The sequence below is a fragment of the Dipodomys merriami genome, unplaced genomic scaffold, assembly GCF_024711535.1.
Source record: "Dipodomys merriami isolate MVZ:Mamm:240054 unplaced genomic scaffold, mDipMer1.0.p SCAF_1, whole genome shotgun sequence".
In the NCBI taxonomy this organism is placed as follows: Eukaryota; Metazoa; Chordata; class Mammalia; order Rodentia; family Heteromyidae; genus Dipodomys; species Dipodomys merriami.
The window spans coordinates 679,571-695,939 of record NW_027202270.1 but is presented as its reverse complement, the minus strand read 5'-3'; the positions used below and the strand labels follow the sequence as shown (position 1 = coordinate 695,939).

The 16,369-nt window shown below is 65.6% G+C and overlaps 1 protein-coding gene across 1 annotated transcript in view; it reads left to right on the top strand.

Annotated features, from left to right (window-relative positions):
- Positions 1 to 6,872: 6,872 nt before the first annotated feature.
- Crocc2 (ciliary rootlet coiled-coil, rootletin family member 2) overlaps positions 6,873 to 16,369 on the top strand; it is a 75,890-nt gene continuing 66,393 nt past the window's right edge. The window contains 1 exon segment of the mRNA XM_070002403.1: positions 6,873 to 6,947. Coding sequence (XP_069858504.1) covers positions 6,873 to 6,947 — 75 coding nt within the window.

Genomic DNA, 16,369 nt, shown 5'->3' with positions numbered 1-16,369 from the left:
CTCTGCGCCCTGGGGAAGGCTCTGTGCCCACCGGGCGCCCACCCGCATCAGCCCCCCTCCCGGGACGTGGCCCACCCTGGCGCTCCGGCAGGCCGGGCCCTGGTCCTCCTCCCAGCCCCTCTGGTGGGTGGTGAACGGCTCCCGGACTTCCTGAGGCAGGGCGGCGTCCGCCTCCCTGGGTCCTGGGTGCAGGGCTGCACACGGGAGTGGACACGCGAGGAGCTGGACGTGGCCCTACCTGGACGTGGCGGGCTCCGTGGGGCCACGGCCGCTGAGCTGGCCTGAGCTCGCAGGCTGGCGTTGGTTCCTCACCGCTGCGTGGCTGGGGACACGCCCACAGACCCTGTATTCCATGAATTCCCAGTGCATGGGCAGGAGGGGATGGTCTGCTGAGCAGCGCCCAGGTGGATCCCGTTTGGACGAGAGGCCACACTGCCCTCCCTGCAGGGGCCGGTCAGGTGCTGCCCAGAGCTGGCGTCCACGGTCCCTGGGCTCCGTGCAGATGCCAGCCAGGCTGCTCACCCCAGGGAGTGTGAGGCCTGCAGCCAGGCCGAGGCTGTGGCCCGAGGCCCAGGTGGGGCTTTCGCCAGAGGAGCACGCAGCTCCTCGTCCATCTCCGGGGGCTGCAGCTTCCTTGGCGAGCTCCATGTCTGCCTGCATAGCAGGGGTCCTCCCTTGTGGGCCCCGAGCCCGGACATTTCCGTCACCTCCTCAGATAGTCCTCACACGGCCCTCCATGGGGCTGCACGCAGACACTGCTCGCTCGGGCAGGCTGGGCCCCATCCCCAGGGCACCTGCCGGCTGCTCCGGCCCAGTGTGGGCGCGGAGCTTCAGGCCTGAGGAACACACGCTGTCTTTCTGGAAGCCGTGGACAGAGGACCAGGGGCCAGCTGAGGTGCGCTGGCCGTCCGTGCTGCCCTCTGACTCTGCCTGCCACACCTGGGCAGACGCCTGTCCGGGGACAGCGAGGGTCCTCTGCGATCAACCACAAAGCTCAGTCCCCGAGGCAAGCCCACGTTCCCACCAGCGGGGCCCGGTCCCTGCCCGGCCAGTGTGCCGGCCGGCCAGGCAGAAGGCCGGTGAAGACGGGTTGCCCAAGTAAGCCAGGGTTGCTCTGAAGGTGCGCTGTGCTCTGAGGCGCATGGCCGGAGCATCCCGAGTTCTCTGGCGCTGTGGCCTAGCAGGAAGCCCGTACGTCATGGCCGGCTCACCGCACCCCGCCTGTGAGTGGCTCTGAAGGGGAGGAATGCCCCCACCCGGACCGGCTGAGACCAGAGAAGGATGACTGCCCTCCCCGCCGGTCAGCCCTTCCAGACGGCCATCCCTGCCGGGAGCTGCCCTCAGTCCGGGCCTCGGGGCGCACACGAGAGCCGGCCTGGGCCCCGCTGCCTGGAGGTGACCGGTGTCCAGGCCCGCGCGGCAGGCCTTGTCAGGTGCGGGAGCTGGTGGCACGAGGGACGCTCAGGTCTGAGGCCATCCCGGACCTTCTCCTGTCCCCCCGCACTCTCCCCAGTGAGCCCAGCCCTCCCGGCCTGGGCACTCACCCTTCTCAGTCTGTGTCTGGGGCACTGTCATGCAAACCCCAGCACCCAGTGCTTGTCATCTGTGACCGGCCGCTCCCAGCACCCGAGACGCGGGACGCCACAGCCGTGCTGGCATTTCCCTCCTTTTCTGTTCGTTCGTGGGCATGTATTTTAACTTAATGTTTATTCCCCACAGGGACAGCAATGTGGATGTAGGAGTACAATGTATCTGATCCATGCTGCCCCTCCCCCCTCGCGGCCCCCCCACCTTCCCACACGGACAGTGAGTTTCCTGGCTGTCTTCGCCCACCCTCCCTCTCTCTGCTCCTCTGCCTCCCCCCTTAGGATTCATTCCCCTTCCAGGATTCATTTTGTTCAACGGCCTGCTGATTGTTCCGCCGATTGCACCAGAGTCCAGCTCTGCATGTCCCAACTGCGCACGCTACGCCCATCCCCTCAGAGCAGCCAGTAACCCTCCTGCCGAGGGGGTCCGCGCGGCCTGGACCCCAGACCGACTGACCCTCCACCAACAGACACCTGGGCCGTTCGACCCACTGGCTGGAGTGGAGGTTGTAGCTCGTGCCCTGGGAATGCGGTGTCTATTAATGAATGGATCTCCAGCCTCTATTGGATAATTGTTGCAATGTTTTCTCAGTCAGTCTCCGCCTTCTTATCTGATGTACAAAGGGCTGTGTTTTCTTGTCTTGTTTTGCTGCTGGTGCATGCGCTCAGCCGCTCACGCTTGCTCAGCTTGCTTGCTCAGCTGGTGCTCTACCTCTTGAGCCATACCTCCAGCCCATGTTTTGTCGATTATTTTGGAGCTAGAGGCTACCACGCTTGTCCACCCTAGTTGACTTTGAAGCACAATCTCAGCCTTCTCCATAGCTAGGATTATGTCATGAGCTGTCAGCTAGAGTGTGGGCTCTTACGTTTGGATCCCAGGGGAGGCTGCCCCAGACACCCGCCCCTCCTCCCCGCACTGTGCCTGCGACCTCTTCCTCACCATGTTCTGGGGCTCACTGAGAGCAGGGTAGGGGGGGCGCTCCCCAGCACTGTCCCTAGTGTATCATTACAGAGCCACGGGCCGCCCTGTTGACAGGCAAGCCGGGGATGGGAGGATGGCGCAGAGCGCTCCAGTGCCCAGAAAGCTCCCCGCAGGCCTCTCTCTTCCTTGTGGTCTGTCGAGACCACCCCCCCCCAGGCCCCAGCCCTCCTGGAGCAGGAGAGGCCTGGGGAGGCCTGAGAAACGCCCTGAGCCCTGCCCGCCTCACCCCTGCGCCAGCTAGCCTCGGGGCCACTCAGTCGCGGGGAAGAGGATGAGCCACGCAGCCTGGACGTGGCTCCGGCGGGTCCTCCAGCGGGGTCAGGCACGGGGCAGGTCTTGGGGACAGGGTGTGGAGGAATGCGGCGTGTGCATGCCTGCCATGGTCCCGGGCTGCCCGCGGGGCTGGCACCACTCTGGCATCTGGTTGGTTTCTGTGGCTGTCTCGGCCGTCAGCGACTCCCTGCCCCACAGACAGGCTGATTGCACACCTGTAAACAGACAGGTCCTCGGGGCAGTGGGGACTGCGTGGGGGTGGGGCTCCCCAGGCTGGCCAAGGCCGGCGGGCCTGGTCATGGCTCCTTTGGGCCCTGTCCCAAGCATGCAGCCAGCAGGTCCTGGACAGGAAGTGGACATGCTGCTGCTGGACCCCAGCCTGGACCCTGCTCAGCCAAAGCCAGTCCGTCCACCTCTGCTGGCTGTGTGAGCCCAGCCTGGTCACCTGCCCAGTCACCTGCCAGCCCCTGTGCAGTCCCAGAGCCCACCTGCACCACCAAGGCTGTGGACTGTCCCCTGGAAGCTGGACGCTTAGGTGCTGGGCCTGGGGCCGTGGGGCAGTGGCAAACGCCTCTCCAGTGGGGGCTTCCTGGGAGCATGGGGCCGCTGTTCCGGGCGGCCTGCAGCCGCAGGGCCAGGCCGGCCATGGGGGCGGTGGCAGTGAGGGCGGTGGGCAGTGAGGGCGGTGGGCAGTGAGGGCGGTGGGCAGTGAGGGCGGTGGCAGTGAGGGCGGTGGGCAGTGATGGCGGTGGCAGTGAGGGCGGTGGGCAGTGAGGGCGGTGGCAGTGAGGGCGGTGGGCAGTGAGGGCGGTGGCAGTGAGGGCGGTGGGCAGTGAGGGCGGTGGGCAGTGAGGGCGGTGGGCAGTGAGGGCGGTGGCAGTGAGGGCGGTGGGCAGTGAGGGCGGTGGGCAGTGAGGGCGGTGGCAGTGAGGGCGGTGGGCAGTGAGGGCGGTGGGCAGTGAGGGCGGTGGGCAGTGAGGGCGGTGGCAGTGAGGGCGGTGGGCAGTGAGGGCGGTGGGCAGTGATGGCGGTGGCAGTGAGGGCGGTGGGCAGTGAGGGCGGTGGCAGTGAGGGCGGTGGGCAGTGAGGGCGGTGGCAGTGAGGGCGGTGGGCAGTGAGGGCGGTGGCAGTGAGGGCGGTGGGCAGTGGGCAGGATGGTGGTGGGGCTTGCGGGCTGCCCCCAAGTGTGGGCTTGCTGCTGGCTGGGGATTTGCACCCTGCACCCCCCAAGGCCCTGGCTGCTGGCCGGGGATTTGCACCCTGCGCCCCTGAAGCCCTAGCTGCTGGCTGGGGATTTGCACCCTGCGCCCCCCAGGCCCTGGCTGCTGGCCGGGGATTTGCACCCTGCGCCCCTGAAGCCCTAGCTGCTGGCCGGGGATTTGCACCCTGCGCCCCTGAGGCCCTGGCTGCTGGCTGGGGATTTGCACCCTGCACCCCCCAGGCCCTGGCTGCTGGCTGGGGATTTGCACCCTGCACCCCCCAGGCCCTGGCTGCTGGCCGGGGATTTGCACCCTGCACCCCCCAGGCCCTGGCTGCTGGCCGGGGATTTGCACCCTGCACCCCCCAGGCCCTGGCTGCTGGCCGGGGATTTGCACCCTGCGCCCCTGAGGCCCTGGCTGCTGGCTGGGGATTTGCACCCTGCGCCCCTGAGGCCCTAGCTGCTGGCTGGGGATTTGCACCCTGCGCCCCCCCCCCCAGGCCCTGGCTGCTGGCCGGGGATTTGCACCCTGCACCCCCAAGGCCCTGGCTGCTGGCCGGGGATTTGCACCCTGCGCCCCCCAGGCCCTAGCTGCTGGCCGGGGATTTGCACCCTGCGCCCCCCCCCCAGGCCCTGGCTGCTGGCCGGGGATTTGCACCCTGCACCCCCAAGGCCCTGGCTGCTGGCTGGGGATTTGCACCCTGCACCCCCAAGGCCCTGGCTGCTGGCTGGGGATTTGCACCCTGCACCCCCCCAGGCCCTGGCTGCTGGCCGGGGATTTGCACCCTGCACCCCCAAGGCCCTGGCTGCTGGCTGGGGATTTGCACCCTGCGCCCCCCCCCCCAGGCCCTGGCTGCTGGCCGGGGATTTGCACCCTGCACCCCCCCCCAGGCCCTGGCTGCTGGCCGGGGATTTGCACCCTGCGCCCCCCCCCAGGCCCTGGCTGCTGGCCGGGGATTTGCACCCTGCGCCCCCCAGGCCCTGGCTGCTGGCTGGGGATTTGCACCCTGTCCCCCCCCAGGCCCTGGCTGCTGGCCGGGGATTTGCACCCTGCGCCCCCAGGCCCTGGCTGCTGGCTGGGGATTTGCACCCTGCGCCCCCCCCCCCAGGCCCTGGCAGGTGGGCAGTCCGGCCGTCCTTACCTCCAGAGCCCCACCCCACCCTTGTCTATCTTCACACTGACGCCCATCCCTACCTGCGCCCCCACACCCAGCCCCCTCTTTTCTTGTCCAGGGCGAAGTCTTCAAGCTGCAGCCCACGACTGGACACTCCATGTCCACAGGGAGCCACAGACTCTCAGCTTGCTGCCCGGCTGGGCCTCAGCCATGACAGGAGTGTGAGCCTGGAGCCAAAGGTACAGCCCAGGGCGCAGGGTGCACCGGGGAGCCCCGCCGGGTGCCCAGTGGGCTGGCCATCTCTGTGAAGGCCCACCTGACCATCGTACTGCCAGGCAGGCCAGGAAGGGACCCTGGCCCTGGGCAGCGCAGCACTTTCAGGGAACACTCCAGGCCCTGGGGAACACAAGAGCACTGCTGGGAGCACTTCTAGGGAGGATTCTTTTTTTCAGTCAGTGATGGGGCCTGGGCGCTGTCCCTCAGCTCTTCAGCTCAAGGCGAGTGCTCTACCACTTGCGTCACAGCACCACTTCTGCCTTTTGCTGCTTATATGGTGCTGAGGAATTGAACCCAGGGCCTCAATAATGCCAGGCAAGCTCTGTACCACTGAGCCACCTTCCCAGCCCGTGGGGAGGCCTCCTCTGAGCACAGGCACCTCACCTTCCAGACCTTGGGGAAAGCGGCTTTGGTCCTGTCAGCCTCACATGGCAGTGCTGGGCACGCACATGAGGGCCACGTGTCTGTCTTTACTTTCTAGTCCCTTTCAGACCTGCCCAGCAGAGTCCTCGAATCCAGATCCCTGAGAGATTTGGGGTGCATCCTGCCCCCCAAGCCCCCCACGCAGGCCGGCCCCTCTCTCAGGAGGAGCGGTCAGTCACTTCCAGTGGCTGCCGGATTCCCACCAGCACCTGCCTGGCTCCGAGAAGTCCCAGCTGGGAGCGGGGAGTCCCTGGGGGATTCACACAGGCCCATGGGTGCTAGACCCAGTCCTGAGGCCCCAGAGGCCCCGGCTGGTGTGGAGAGGGCCAGTCTGGAGACCACGGCCCGCATCCTTCCTGCAGGACTCCTCCACCCACGCTGGCTGCGGCCGGCTTAATGGCAGAATTCGAGTCAGCTGGGTAGAAAGAAATGCAACTCTGCCGGGCCAGGACTGGGTCCGGCAACCGGGAAGAGGGCCGGGAGGCCTGGCTCCGGGGTCCCCTCGGGAAGAGGGCCGGGAGGCCTGGCTCCGGGGTCCAGGTCAGTGCTGGGGACCTAGGTGTGTGGCAGAGCTGCCTTTGCCCACGGTGAGTGGCGTCTCCCTGAGCCTCGGCCTCCCGCCGGGGACACAGCTCCGCACTGGTGTCTGCGAAGCTCCTCAAGGGTTAAATGCGCAAGTTTCCGCGCCAGGGCTCTGACTCTGGGCGGGCGTGGGGTCTGGGCGCCCAGGCCCTCCAGAGACAGCCTCGCTCCAGGTGTCCAAGGGAACGGCTTCCAGCCAACATGAGTCCTGCTCCCGTTTCCACGGAAACCCAGCCCTCAGCGTCCAGTGCCCCAGCAACGCCCTCGGGCTTGTTTGGCATGTGGTCTCACCGACAAGTCGGCCCAGGCTCCAGAGCACTCAGCCGGGCAGGACGGGACACCAGCACCAGGTGTGGGCTGCACACCTGAGCCGGGCCCCGAGGGGGTCACGGAGGAGACGTGGAGGAGACCCCAGCGCCACGTGCTGCGTCAGCCTAATGAGTGCCACCTCCAGCGAGCGTGGCGGAGCGGGCCCTGAGCGGGCCGGGCCGGGGCTGGACTCCGTGATCCAGGTCAGTGCTGGGGCCTGGGTGTGTGGCCTGGAGAGTGGGTCCCCACGGCGCTTTAGATGGGGCTCTGGGAGGCACACCCAGGGCCACATTCCTTCTCGCCCACGTGTCCAAAGTGAACATGAGCGTGCAAACACAGCCACACCGGGACCCGCCTTCTGCCTCCTTCCGGCAGTGGTGGAGGCTGGCCCGCTCAGAGCCCCGGCTGGCCCACTCAGAGCCCCAGCCGGCATGCTCAGAGCCCCAGCCCACTCAGAGCCCCAGCCGGCCTGCTCAGAGCCCCAGCCAGCCCGCTCAGAGCCCCAGCCGACCCGCTCAGAGCCCCGGCCGGCCCGCTCAGAGCCCCAGCCGGCCCGCTCAGAGCCCCGGCCCGCTCAGAGCCCCAGCCCACAGCCATGTGCCTGGAGTTCTGCACCAGCCTTGTTCTGGGCTCTCTTGCTGTCTCTCTGTGGTCAGTGTGGCAGCTGTGGCTGGAGAAACCCCAACATCCCACTCAGAGCTGCGTTCCTGTCTGCAGTCACCACGACACTGCCACAGAAATAATCTCCTACAAGCCGGGCACCGGTGGCTCACACCTGCCATCCCAGCTACTCAGGAGGCTGAGATCTGAGGATCGCAGTTCAAAGCCAGCCCCGGCAGGAAAGGCCATGAGACTCTTATCTCCACTGGGCCATTAGAAAACTGGAAGTGGCGCTGTGGCTCAAGTGGTAGAGCGCTAGCCTTGCATACTTGAGGCCCTGGGTTCGATTCCTCAGCACCACATAGGCAAAAAGAAAAAAGCTAGAAGTGGCGCTGTGGCTCAAGTGGTAGAGCACTAGCCTTGAGCTGAAGAGCTGAGGGACAGCGCCCAGGCCCAGAGTTCAGGCCCCAGGACTGACCAAAAAAAAAAGATCTCTACCTCCTCCTTCCTGGAGCCCCTCGGTACCATCCTCCCTGGGCCCCCCTCCCCCTCCTCCCCCCTAGGCCCATCCTCCCTGGGCCCCCCTCCCCCTCCTCCCCCCTTGGCCCCGTCCTCCCTGGGTCCCCTCACCCCTAGCCTCACTCCCCTGCCCCCCTGCAGCAGGCTCTGGGCCCCTCACCCCACCCGGGCAGTAGGTCCCAGGCACCCCAGCTGGGCCAGCTGACTCAGTGATGTTTATTAACCCCTCTCAGACCTTGATACCATGCTGGGTGTGGGGGCGTAACATGGCCTTAGGGAGACAACACAGGCAGGTCTGCTGTAGAGTGATTACCACGGGCGGGGGTGCCTCGTGGCTGGATGACATACACAGGTACCCACGCATGGCACCGGCTGGACGTGGCGCTCAGACGATGTAAAAGACAGGAGAGCGCCCCAGGAGGGCACCGCCCCTCCTTCCCCGACGGGGGCTCAGGCCAGCACAGCCTGGATGAGGGAGGCCTGGCCGACCCGGCCAGCTCAGCTCAGGTCCCCAGGCCACCGAGGCCTCCCGTCCAGTCTGGCCCCCATTGCACCTGTGAGGGCTCCCTCCCCACTCCCTCCTCCAGGAGGGAAGAAGCCCAGGGGGAAGCCACCTGCTGTGGTGGCTGCCAGGCCTGAAGGACGGAGCTGGAGTCCCCATGTGGGCGTGGGCGCCTGTGGGGACACGGGAGGGCCCTGTGCCCCGCCAGCTGTCACCTGAAAACAGCCCGGCTGGGCTATTATTTCAGGGATGCAATCTCAACGCAATTACACCTGAGCAGGCAGCCGGCAGGCGCCAGGGGTGCCCAGACAGATGCCCGTCCAGACAGGGGCCCAGCCCGGGGAGACCGTCCAGCTCTCTGTCCATGGAGCCTGGGGGAGGATGGGGCTGGGGGAGGGGTCCCTTGCCTGGAGAAGCTCCTGTGTGTCTGCTCCCTCTGGTCAGATGAGCTCCTCCCATCCACCCCTCCCCGTCCCCTGCTCGGGCACACACACACAGGCCTTCAGGGCCTCTGAGGGCAGGAATTAGAGAGGCAGGTCCAGAATCCTTGAACTTCACCCCTAGTGAGCAAGCGGGGCTTGGAGAGTTCAAACACATGACACACAGAGTGGGGGACTGCACAGAGCCTTCCTGAGAGAGTCCTCAGCCTCAGGGCCAACACGGGCGGCCCTGGATGGGCCGCGCACACACACACACACACACACACACACACACACACGCACGCACACACACACACACACACACACACGCATGCGCAGGAAGACTTTCCAGCACACACGCGTCACACCGGGATGGCCCAGACGGCCCAGGTTCTGATTTCTGGGAATGCGCCCATTGTATCTGGAACTGTATTTGTGATTCTATATACGTGCATTTATGTATACATACATACATATGTGTGTGCACATAAAGCTGGCCCCTTCAGCCATTTCTACTATAGTGCACAGTGTGGGAGCGTTAAGTACAGTGTGCGGCCATCACTGCCCTCCTGCCCCAGAACTCCTCATTCTGAAGATTAAAACTCTCCTCATTAAACCCTACCGCCCTCCCCCCCCCCCCCCCCCCCCCGCCTCCCTGCTCTGCTTCCTGCTCCCATGTTTGTCTTCCGGTGACTGGAAAGGCATCCTGGAGAGACTTCCCCTCCCAGGAGTGATAGTGTTCACTCCCTGACACGGGAGGACCAGCACCACCTGCTGGCTGCCGTGACTAATGCTAGCAGAGTCAGGGCTCATACAAGCCTGGGGTCAAGGCTCACACTCACAAGCATGGGGTCAAGGCTCACACTCACAAGCATGGGGTCAAGGCTCACACTCACAAGCATGGGGGGCAAACCTGGGGGCGGGGGTGTCAGTTAGTGAAGGGAAAGGGATGTAGAGAAGGCTGGCCCTGAGAAACACTTTGCTGTCCCAGACCCAGAAACAAAGGCTAAGGGGAGACAGCCCTTTTAAGGAGACCCGAGGTGGGAAATCTCATGCTGAGCCAAGTCTTTCTCTCCAGAGCTCAGTCTCTCCGACCTCAGCCTTGACCAGGACTTTGACCTCCTGGCTTCAGCACCTGCATTTCCTTCTCAAACAGGAAGCTTTTTATCCCTGTGAATTCACGCAGGAACACAAGTCAAGTCTTGTGTGCTGAGGAGAGTGGTTGGTAGCAACAGGCGCTCTTTAGAATGTAGACGACCATGAGAAAGGAATGGCCCTTAAACAATAAGAGAAGTTCCAGGTGCCCGTGGCTCATACCTGGAATCCTAGGTACCCAGGAGGCTGAGATCTGAGGATGGAGGTTCAAAGCCAGCATAGGCCGGAAAGTCTGTGAGACTCATCTCCAATAAACCACCAAAGAGCCAGAAGTGGAGCTGTGGGTCAAATGGTAGAGCACTAACCTTGAGCAAAAGTAAAAAGCAGAAGTAACAGCACCGCTACCCTGTTACACAGCACATGACAGAGCAGACCAAAAGAGGCGCGAAGCTGTCTTCCCGGTAAAGCCGGATTTCACAACACTCCTGCCTCTCAGCCGCGTAAACAGGAGGCCGCCACGCCATCCACACTGCTCCTCCCTCCCACAGCTCTGACGTGGGTGCAGACGCGTCGGGTCTCTGGTTTCATTCTGGGGAGACACATGCCCAACGAGAGACCGGTGACTCTGTAGCTGACCTCTTGTAAAGCCACCACCCCACTTTCCCTAGCAGATCAGTTCACATCCCTGCGTTCTGCCGTTAGCACAGAGCTCCCTCCAAGCAAGACTCAGTTGCAGCAACGGCTGCCACAGCACTTCTGCGCCGCCCCCGTGCGGCCCCAGCGACTCCCGTGTTCTTGGCACAGCCCTCTCTCTGCTCGCCCCCACCTCCTGCCAACAGACTCAATCCCAGGCCTTGGCTCCATCACCCTTTATAGGACTGGTCCTGCTCTATCCAGTGTTCTCTTGCTCCCCCCCCATCAGTCATGGGGGGTATTGAACTCAGGGTCTAGGCACTGTCTCTGAGCTTTTCTGCTCAAGACTGGTGCTCTACCTCTCGAGCCACTTCTCTAGGCTGGCTTCAAACTGCCATCCTCAGCTCTCAGCCTCTTGAGTCCAGGATTACAGGCCGGCGCCCGGCTTCTTAGCCTCTGACAGGAAGCCTGCCCGGGGGCAGGGACACACAGCAGACAGGACAGACAGCAGCCTCACTTTCAGAGCGAGCCCAGCTTGGGTCTTTTGCAGATGGTGACATGCCTTCTGTGGTTCCCGCTGGGTTTTCTGTCATAAAGCGCCTCGCCCCAGCCCCGCGCCCTGCCCCGTCCTGGCCGGCCCCCTCTGCCCCCTCAGCCCCGTCCTCAGCCCCCTCTGCCAGCTGCTCCCACCGGCAGGCTGAGAGGCAGGGAGCCCCGTGGGCGCCCATCGGAGTGCACGGGTGAGGGCTGGCTGTCCAGGAGGAACTAAGAAGTTTGGGAGCCAGAGGGCCGGGTCCTAGAGGAGGCCTCTGTGAGCGGTGGCCCTGGGCACGTCCCCAGCTGCCCAGCCTCGCCGAGGACGAGGAGACTAAAGACTCCCATCTAAGTCAGGAGGACGGATATGAAACAGAGGGGGGGGGGTCTAAGAAGCCTTGGCCCAGCTGAGCCACTTCCCGTCCCAGCTGGAGCCCACCAAGCCGCCCTGCGGCAGGGCCTCACACGGCCACCGGGGGGCACTGTCGGCCTCCTCCTGCAGGTCCCGGCGGCTGCACGGGGTCCGGGCAGCCCCTGGCTCCGCCTCCCCTCCCCCAGCCCTGCTCGGCCACCCCAGGGTGGAGCCCAGGTACCCAGGGTGCACAGGGGTCCCCGACTAGACGTCCCCTCCCAGGGAGATTCTAAAGAGAGGCATGGGAACCCGTGCCTGCCCCAGCATGAGGGCCGGCTCCCTCCAGCTCTGCAGTCACTAAGTACAGCGCCATTCTGCTCTCCCTGCTGTCCCCGCATCTGCTGTCCTGTCTGCTGTCCTGTCTGCTGTCCTGTGTCTGCTGTCCTGTGTCTGCTGTCCTGTCTGCTGTCCTGTCTGCTGTCCTGTGTCTGCTGTCCTGTGTCTGCTGTCCTGTGTCTGCTGTCCTGTCTGCTGTCCTGTGTCTGCTGTCCTGTCTGCTGTCCTGTGTCTGCTGTCCTGTGTCTGCTGTCCTGTCTGCTGTCCTGTGTCTGCTGTCCTGTCTGCTGTCCTGTGTCTGCTGTCCTGTGTCTGCTGTCCTGTGTCTGCTGTCCTGTCTGCTGTCCTGTGTCTGCTGTCCTGTCTGCTGTCCTGTGTCTGCTGTCCTGTGTCTGCTGTCCTGTGTCTGCTGTCCTGTCTGCTGTCCTGTGTCTGCTGTCCTGTCTGCTGTCCTGTGTCTGCTGTCCTGTCTGCTGTCCTGTCTCTGCTGTCCTGTCTGCTGTCCTGTCTGCTGTCCTGTCTGCTGTCCTGTGTCTGCTGTCCTGTGTCTGCTGTCCTGTCTGCTGTCCTGTGTCTGCTGTCCTGTGTCTGCTGTCCTGTGTCTGCTGTCCTGTCTGCTGTCCTGTCTGCTGTCCTGTCTGCTGTCCTGTGTGCTGTCCTGTGTCTGCTGTCCTGTGTCTGCTGTCCTGTGTGCTGTCCTGTGTCTGCTGTCCTGTGTCTGCTGTCCTGTCTGCTGTCCTGTCTGCTGTCCCCTCCTCCTCCCCTGCCCCCATCTCCTCACCTTCCCCTGCCCCCATTCTTTCTCCCTCCCCTGCCCATCCCCTTCCCCTCCCCTGCTCCCCTTCCTCTCTGCTGGCCCTGGCCGTTGCAGGCACTGGGCCGCAGCTGGAACCCATTAAGCCGCAGGGCCTCTGGGACCTCTCGGCTAATGAGTGACCTCTGTGAACGTTAGGGATGAGTCAAGGTCTCCCTGCACCACCGCTTCCCGTCAGTGGGTGGCGGCAGGGATGGGGGGCAGCTGCGGGGTGGGGCAGGGATGGGGGGCAGCTGCGGGGGGGGCAGGGATGGGGGCAGGGATGGGGGCAGCTGCGGGGGGGGCAGAGATGGGGGCAGGGATGGGGGCAGCTGCGGGGGGGGGGCAGAGATGGGGGCAGGGATGGGGGGCAGCTGCGGGGGGGGCAGAGATGGGGGCAGGGATGGGGGCAGCTGTGGGGGGGCAGGGATGGGGGGCAGCTGTGGGGGGGCAGGGATGGGGGCAGCTGCGGGGGGGCAGGGATGGGGGCAGCTGTGGGGTGGGGCAGGGATGGGGGGCAGCTGTGGGGTGGGGCAGGGATGGGGGGCAGCTGTAGGGGGGCAGGGATGGGGGGCAGCTGCGGGGGGGCAGGGATGGGGGCAGCTGCGGGGGGGCAGAGATGGGGGGCAGCTGTGGGGGGGCAGGGATGGGGGCAGCTGTGGGGGGGCAGGGATGGGGGCAGCTGCGGGGGGGCAGAGATGGGGGGCAGCTGTGGGGGGGCAGGGATGGGGGCAGGGATGGGGGCAGCTGTGGGGGGGCAGGGATGGGGGCAGGGATGGGGGGCAGCTGTGGGGGGGCAGGGATGGGGGGCAGCTGCGGGGGGGGCAGGGATGGGGGCAGCTGCAGGGGGGCAGGGATGGGGGCAGCTGCGGGGGGGGCAGGGATGGGGGCAGCTGCAGGGGGGCAGGGATGGGGGCAGCTGTGGGGTGGGGCAGGGATGGGGGCAGCTGTGGTGGGGCAGGGATGGGGGCAGCTGCGGGGGGGCAGGGATGGGGGGCAGCTGTGGTGGGGCAGGGATGGGGGCAGCTGTGGGGTGGGGCAGGGATGGGGGGCAGCTGTGGGGTGGGGCAGGGATGGGGGCAGCTGTGGGGGGCAGGGATGGGGGCAGCTGTGGGGTGGGGCAGGGATGGGGGGCAGCTGTGGTGGGGCAGGGATGGGGGCAGCTGCGGGGGGGCAGGGATGGGGGGCAGCTGTGGTGGGGCAGGGATGGGGGCAGCTGTGGGGTGGGGCAGGGATGGGGGGCAGCTGTGGGGTGGGGCAGGGATGGGGGCAGCTGTGGGGGGCAGGGATGGGGGCAGCTGTGGGGTGGGGCAGGGATGGGGGGCAGCTGTGGGGTGGGGCAGGGATGGGGGGCAGCTGTGGGGTGGGGCAGGGATGGGGGCAGCTGTGGGGTGGGGCAGGGATGGGGGGCAGCTGTGGGGTGGGGCAGGGATGGGGGCAGCTGTGGGGTGGGGCAGGGATGGGGGCAGCTGTGGGGTGGGGCAGGGATGGGGGCAGCTGTGGGGTGGGGCAGGGATGGGGGCAGCTGTGGGGGGGCAGGGATGGGGGGCAGCTGTGGGGTGGGGCAGGGATGGGGGGCAGCTGTGGGGTGGGGCAGGGATGGGGGCAGCTGTGGGGTGGGGCAGGGATGGGGGCAGCTGTGGGGGGCTGCCTGACTGACCCTGGAGCCTGGGGGTGCTTGCTGCTCCTCCCGCCTCCATCTTCCCAGCAAAAAACAAGAAGTGAGGGGCAAGGCGCTGGCTGGGGCCCTTCTTCCATCTCCGCCGGGAAGCACACGAGGCCTCGGGAAGCTGGCCCCGAGCCCTGCTGGCTCGGCTGGCGGGTGGCAGGCCGGCCCTGCTCCCAGCAGGACGCGGTCCTGGGGCCGGAGGGCCAGCCCTCCGCAAGGACACTCAACCCAAGGGAGGCGGTGGCCGGACCTGGGCTCCCAGCCCCTCTGAGTGGAGCCCTGTCCAGGGCCCAGGAGCCCTGTCCACTCGGGTCCAGTCCATGCTGGGCATGGGGGATTCTCGGGGTCTGTGGCCAACAAGAAGAAGGGTCCACACGCTCCAGGCGTCTGGAGGGGAGGCAGCCTGGGTGCATGGTGCGTGAAGAGCAGCATGGAAAAGGATGTGCGTGGGGTCAGGAGGAGTGGGGCGTGGGGAGGGGAGCGGAGTGCACCAGGAATGCCCCTCACTGCCTCCCACTGCCCCAGGTCTGAGGTCAGGCACCTGAGGCTGGGCGGGCCAGAGGCTGGGGACGCCGGGAAGATGGAATGCTGTGTCTGCCCATCAGGACCCAGGTGATAAGGATTTGGGGAGACGCAAGTGTGGGACCACAGAGCCTTGGGAGCTAGCGGAGGGGCATCTGGCTCTGGGGATAAGCCAGGAGGCCTGAGGCTGCGTCTGGAAGTGGGGGTCCCCTCCCAGCCCCTGCCCAGTCTTTCCTTGCCTTCAGTTCCGAGGTTCTTAATGTGGCAGGCCAGCAGGGCCCGGTGAACCGCCCTTACATGTCTTGTCTGGAAGTTTCCTTCTGGCATGGAAGGGGCCGGCCCCAGGAAGGCCCCTATTCCAGGCCCATGCCCTTCCCCAGCTGAACCCCAACCAGCAGAGCGCTGCTCAGAAACCGGGGCACCTCAGTACCTACAGCAATGGTTGATGGGCCATGGAGGTGGCAATGGTGGTTCCCCACGGGAATGCAGGTCACCCAGGCTCTGGTGCTGGTGGCCTTGAGTTCCTGCGTCTCAAATGCAGAGGCTCGGAGCTCTGAGCACGGAAAAGGCCAGGCTCTCAGAGCTTGGTTCCCTGGGCCAAGTGTTCCAGCCCCTGGGGTCCCCCTGCTGTGACCCTGAAGTTCTAGCTCTCCTCTTCTGAAGCTCAGCGTCTCTGTGGCCTCCTTTCTGCCAGACCCTCCGGAACGGCCCAGCCACCCCCTTGTGCTCAGGCTGTGGGCGCGGGGCCCCAGCTCCCTGGTGCTTCCAGGTGAGGGTCTTCAGCCCCCGCCGACTCTCTGGGGGGCTCTTTGGGGTGAGGGTCTTCAGCCCCGCCGACTCTCTGGGGGGCTCTTTGGGGTGAGGGTCTTCAGCCCCGCCGACTCTCTGGGGGGCTCTTTGGGGAACAGGAGTTTGAACTCAGAGCCTCGCGTTTGCTCGGTGTGGGCTTTACCACCTGAGCCCGCCCCAGCCTTTTTTGCTTCCATCTTTTTCGAATCAACACCCGTTTAGGCTGCACAGCGGGCCTGTTCATGCTCCCAACATCTCACAGCCGCTTGCAGACGCGGCTGTCATGCCTAGCTCCCTGCTGGCTGAGATGGAGGTCCTGGGCCCTGGTGCCCGGCAGACCTTGAACGGTAGCATCCCAGGCTCTGCTCCTGAGTAGCTAGGATTACAGACCTGAGCGGCCGCCCCGCCTCGCAGCAGGCTCTGTGTCCTGTCAAGGTTGAAGGTCCTCCAGCCTCTGGCAGGCTCCTAGCTAAGCAGCTCAGCCTGCTCCTCTGACGGCAGACGGCGGACAGACAGAGCGGTCTTTCATTGGGTCTGGGGTTGCAGCATGTGGGAAAGGTGGGGAGCGGACTGGGAGGGAGGGAAGAAGGGAAGGAGGAGGGAGGGAGGGCGGGCCTGTGCCAACAGGCTGCTTGCTGCTTACATGACCTGAGGTCCTAAGGACATTCAACAAGTCCGGGTCGCCAGCCGCGCCCTGCAGCCCCCGGGACCCCGGCACTGGGTAGGGAGGCCCCACCCCACCTTCACATGAAATGCATCAGGCATCCATAGTCCGTCCTGGCCCGCACTCCTGCGGTACAGTCTTCCAGAGCCACTGGGGTGCATGTTTTCCAGAGTGTTCCAGCTGGGGGCGGGAGCGAGG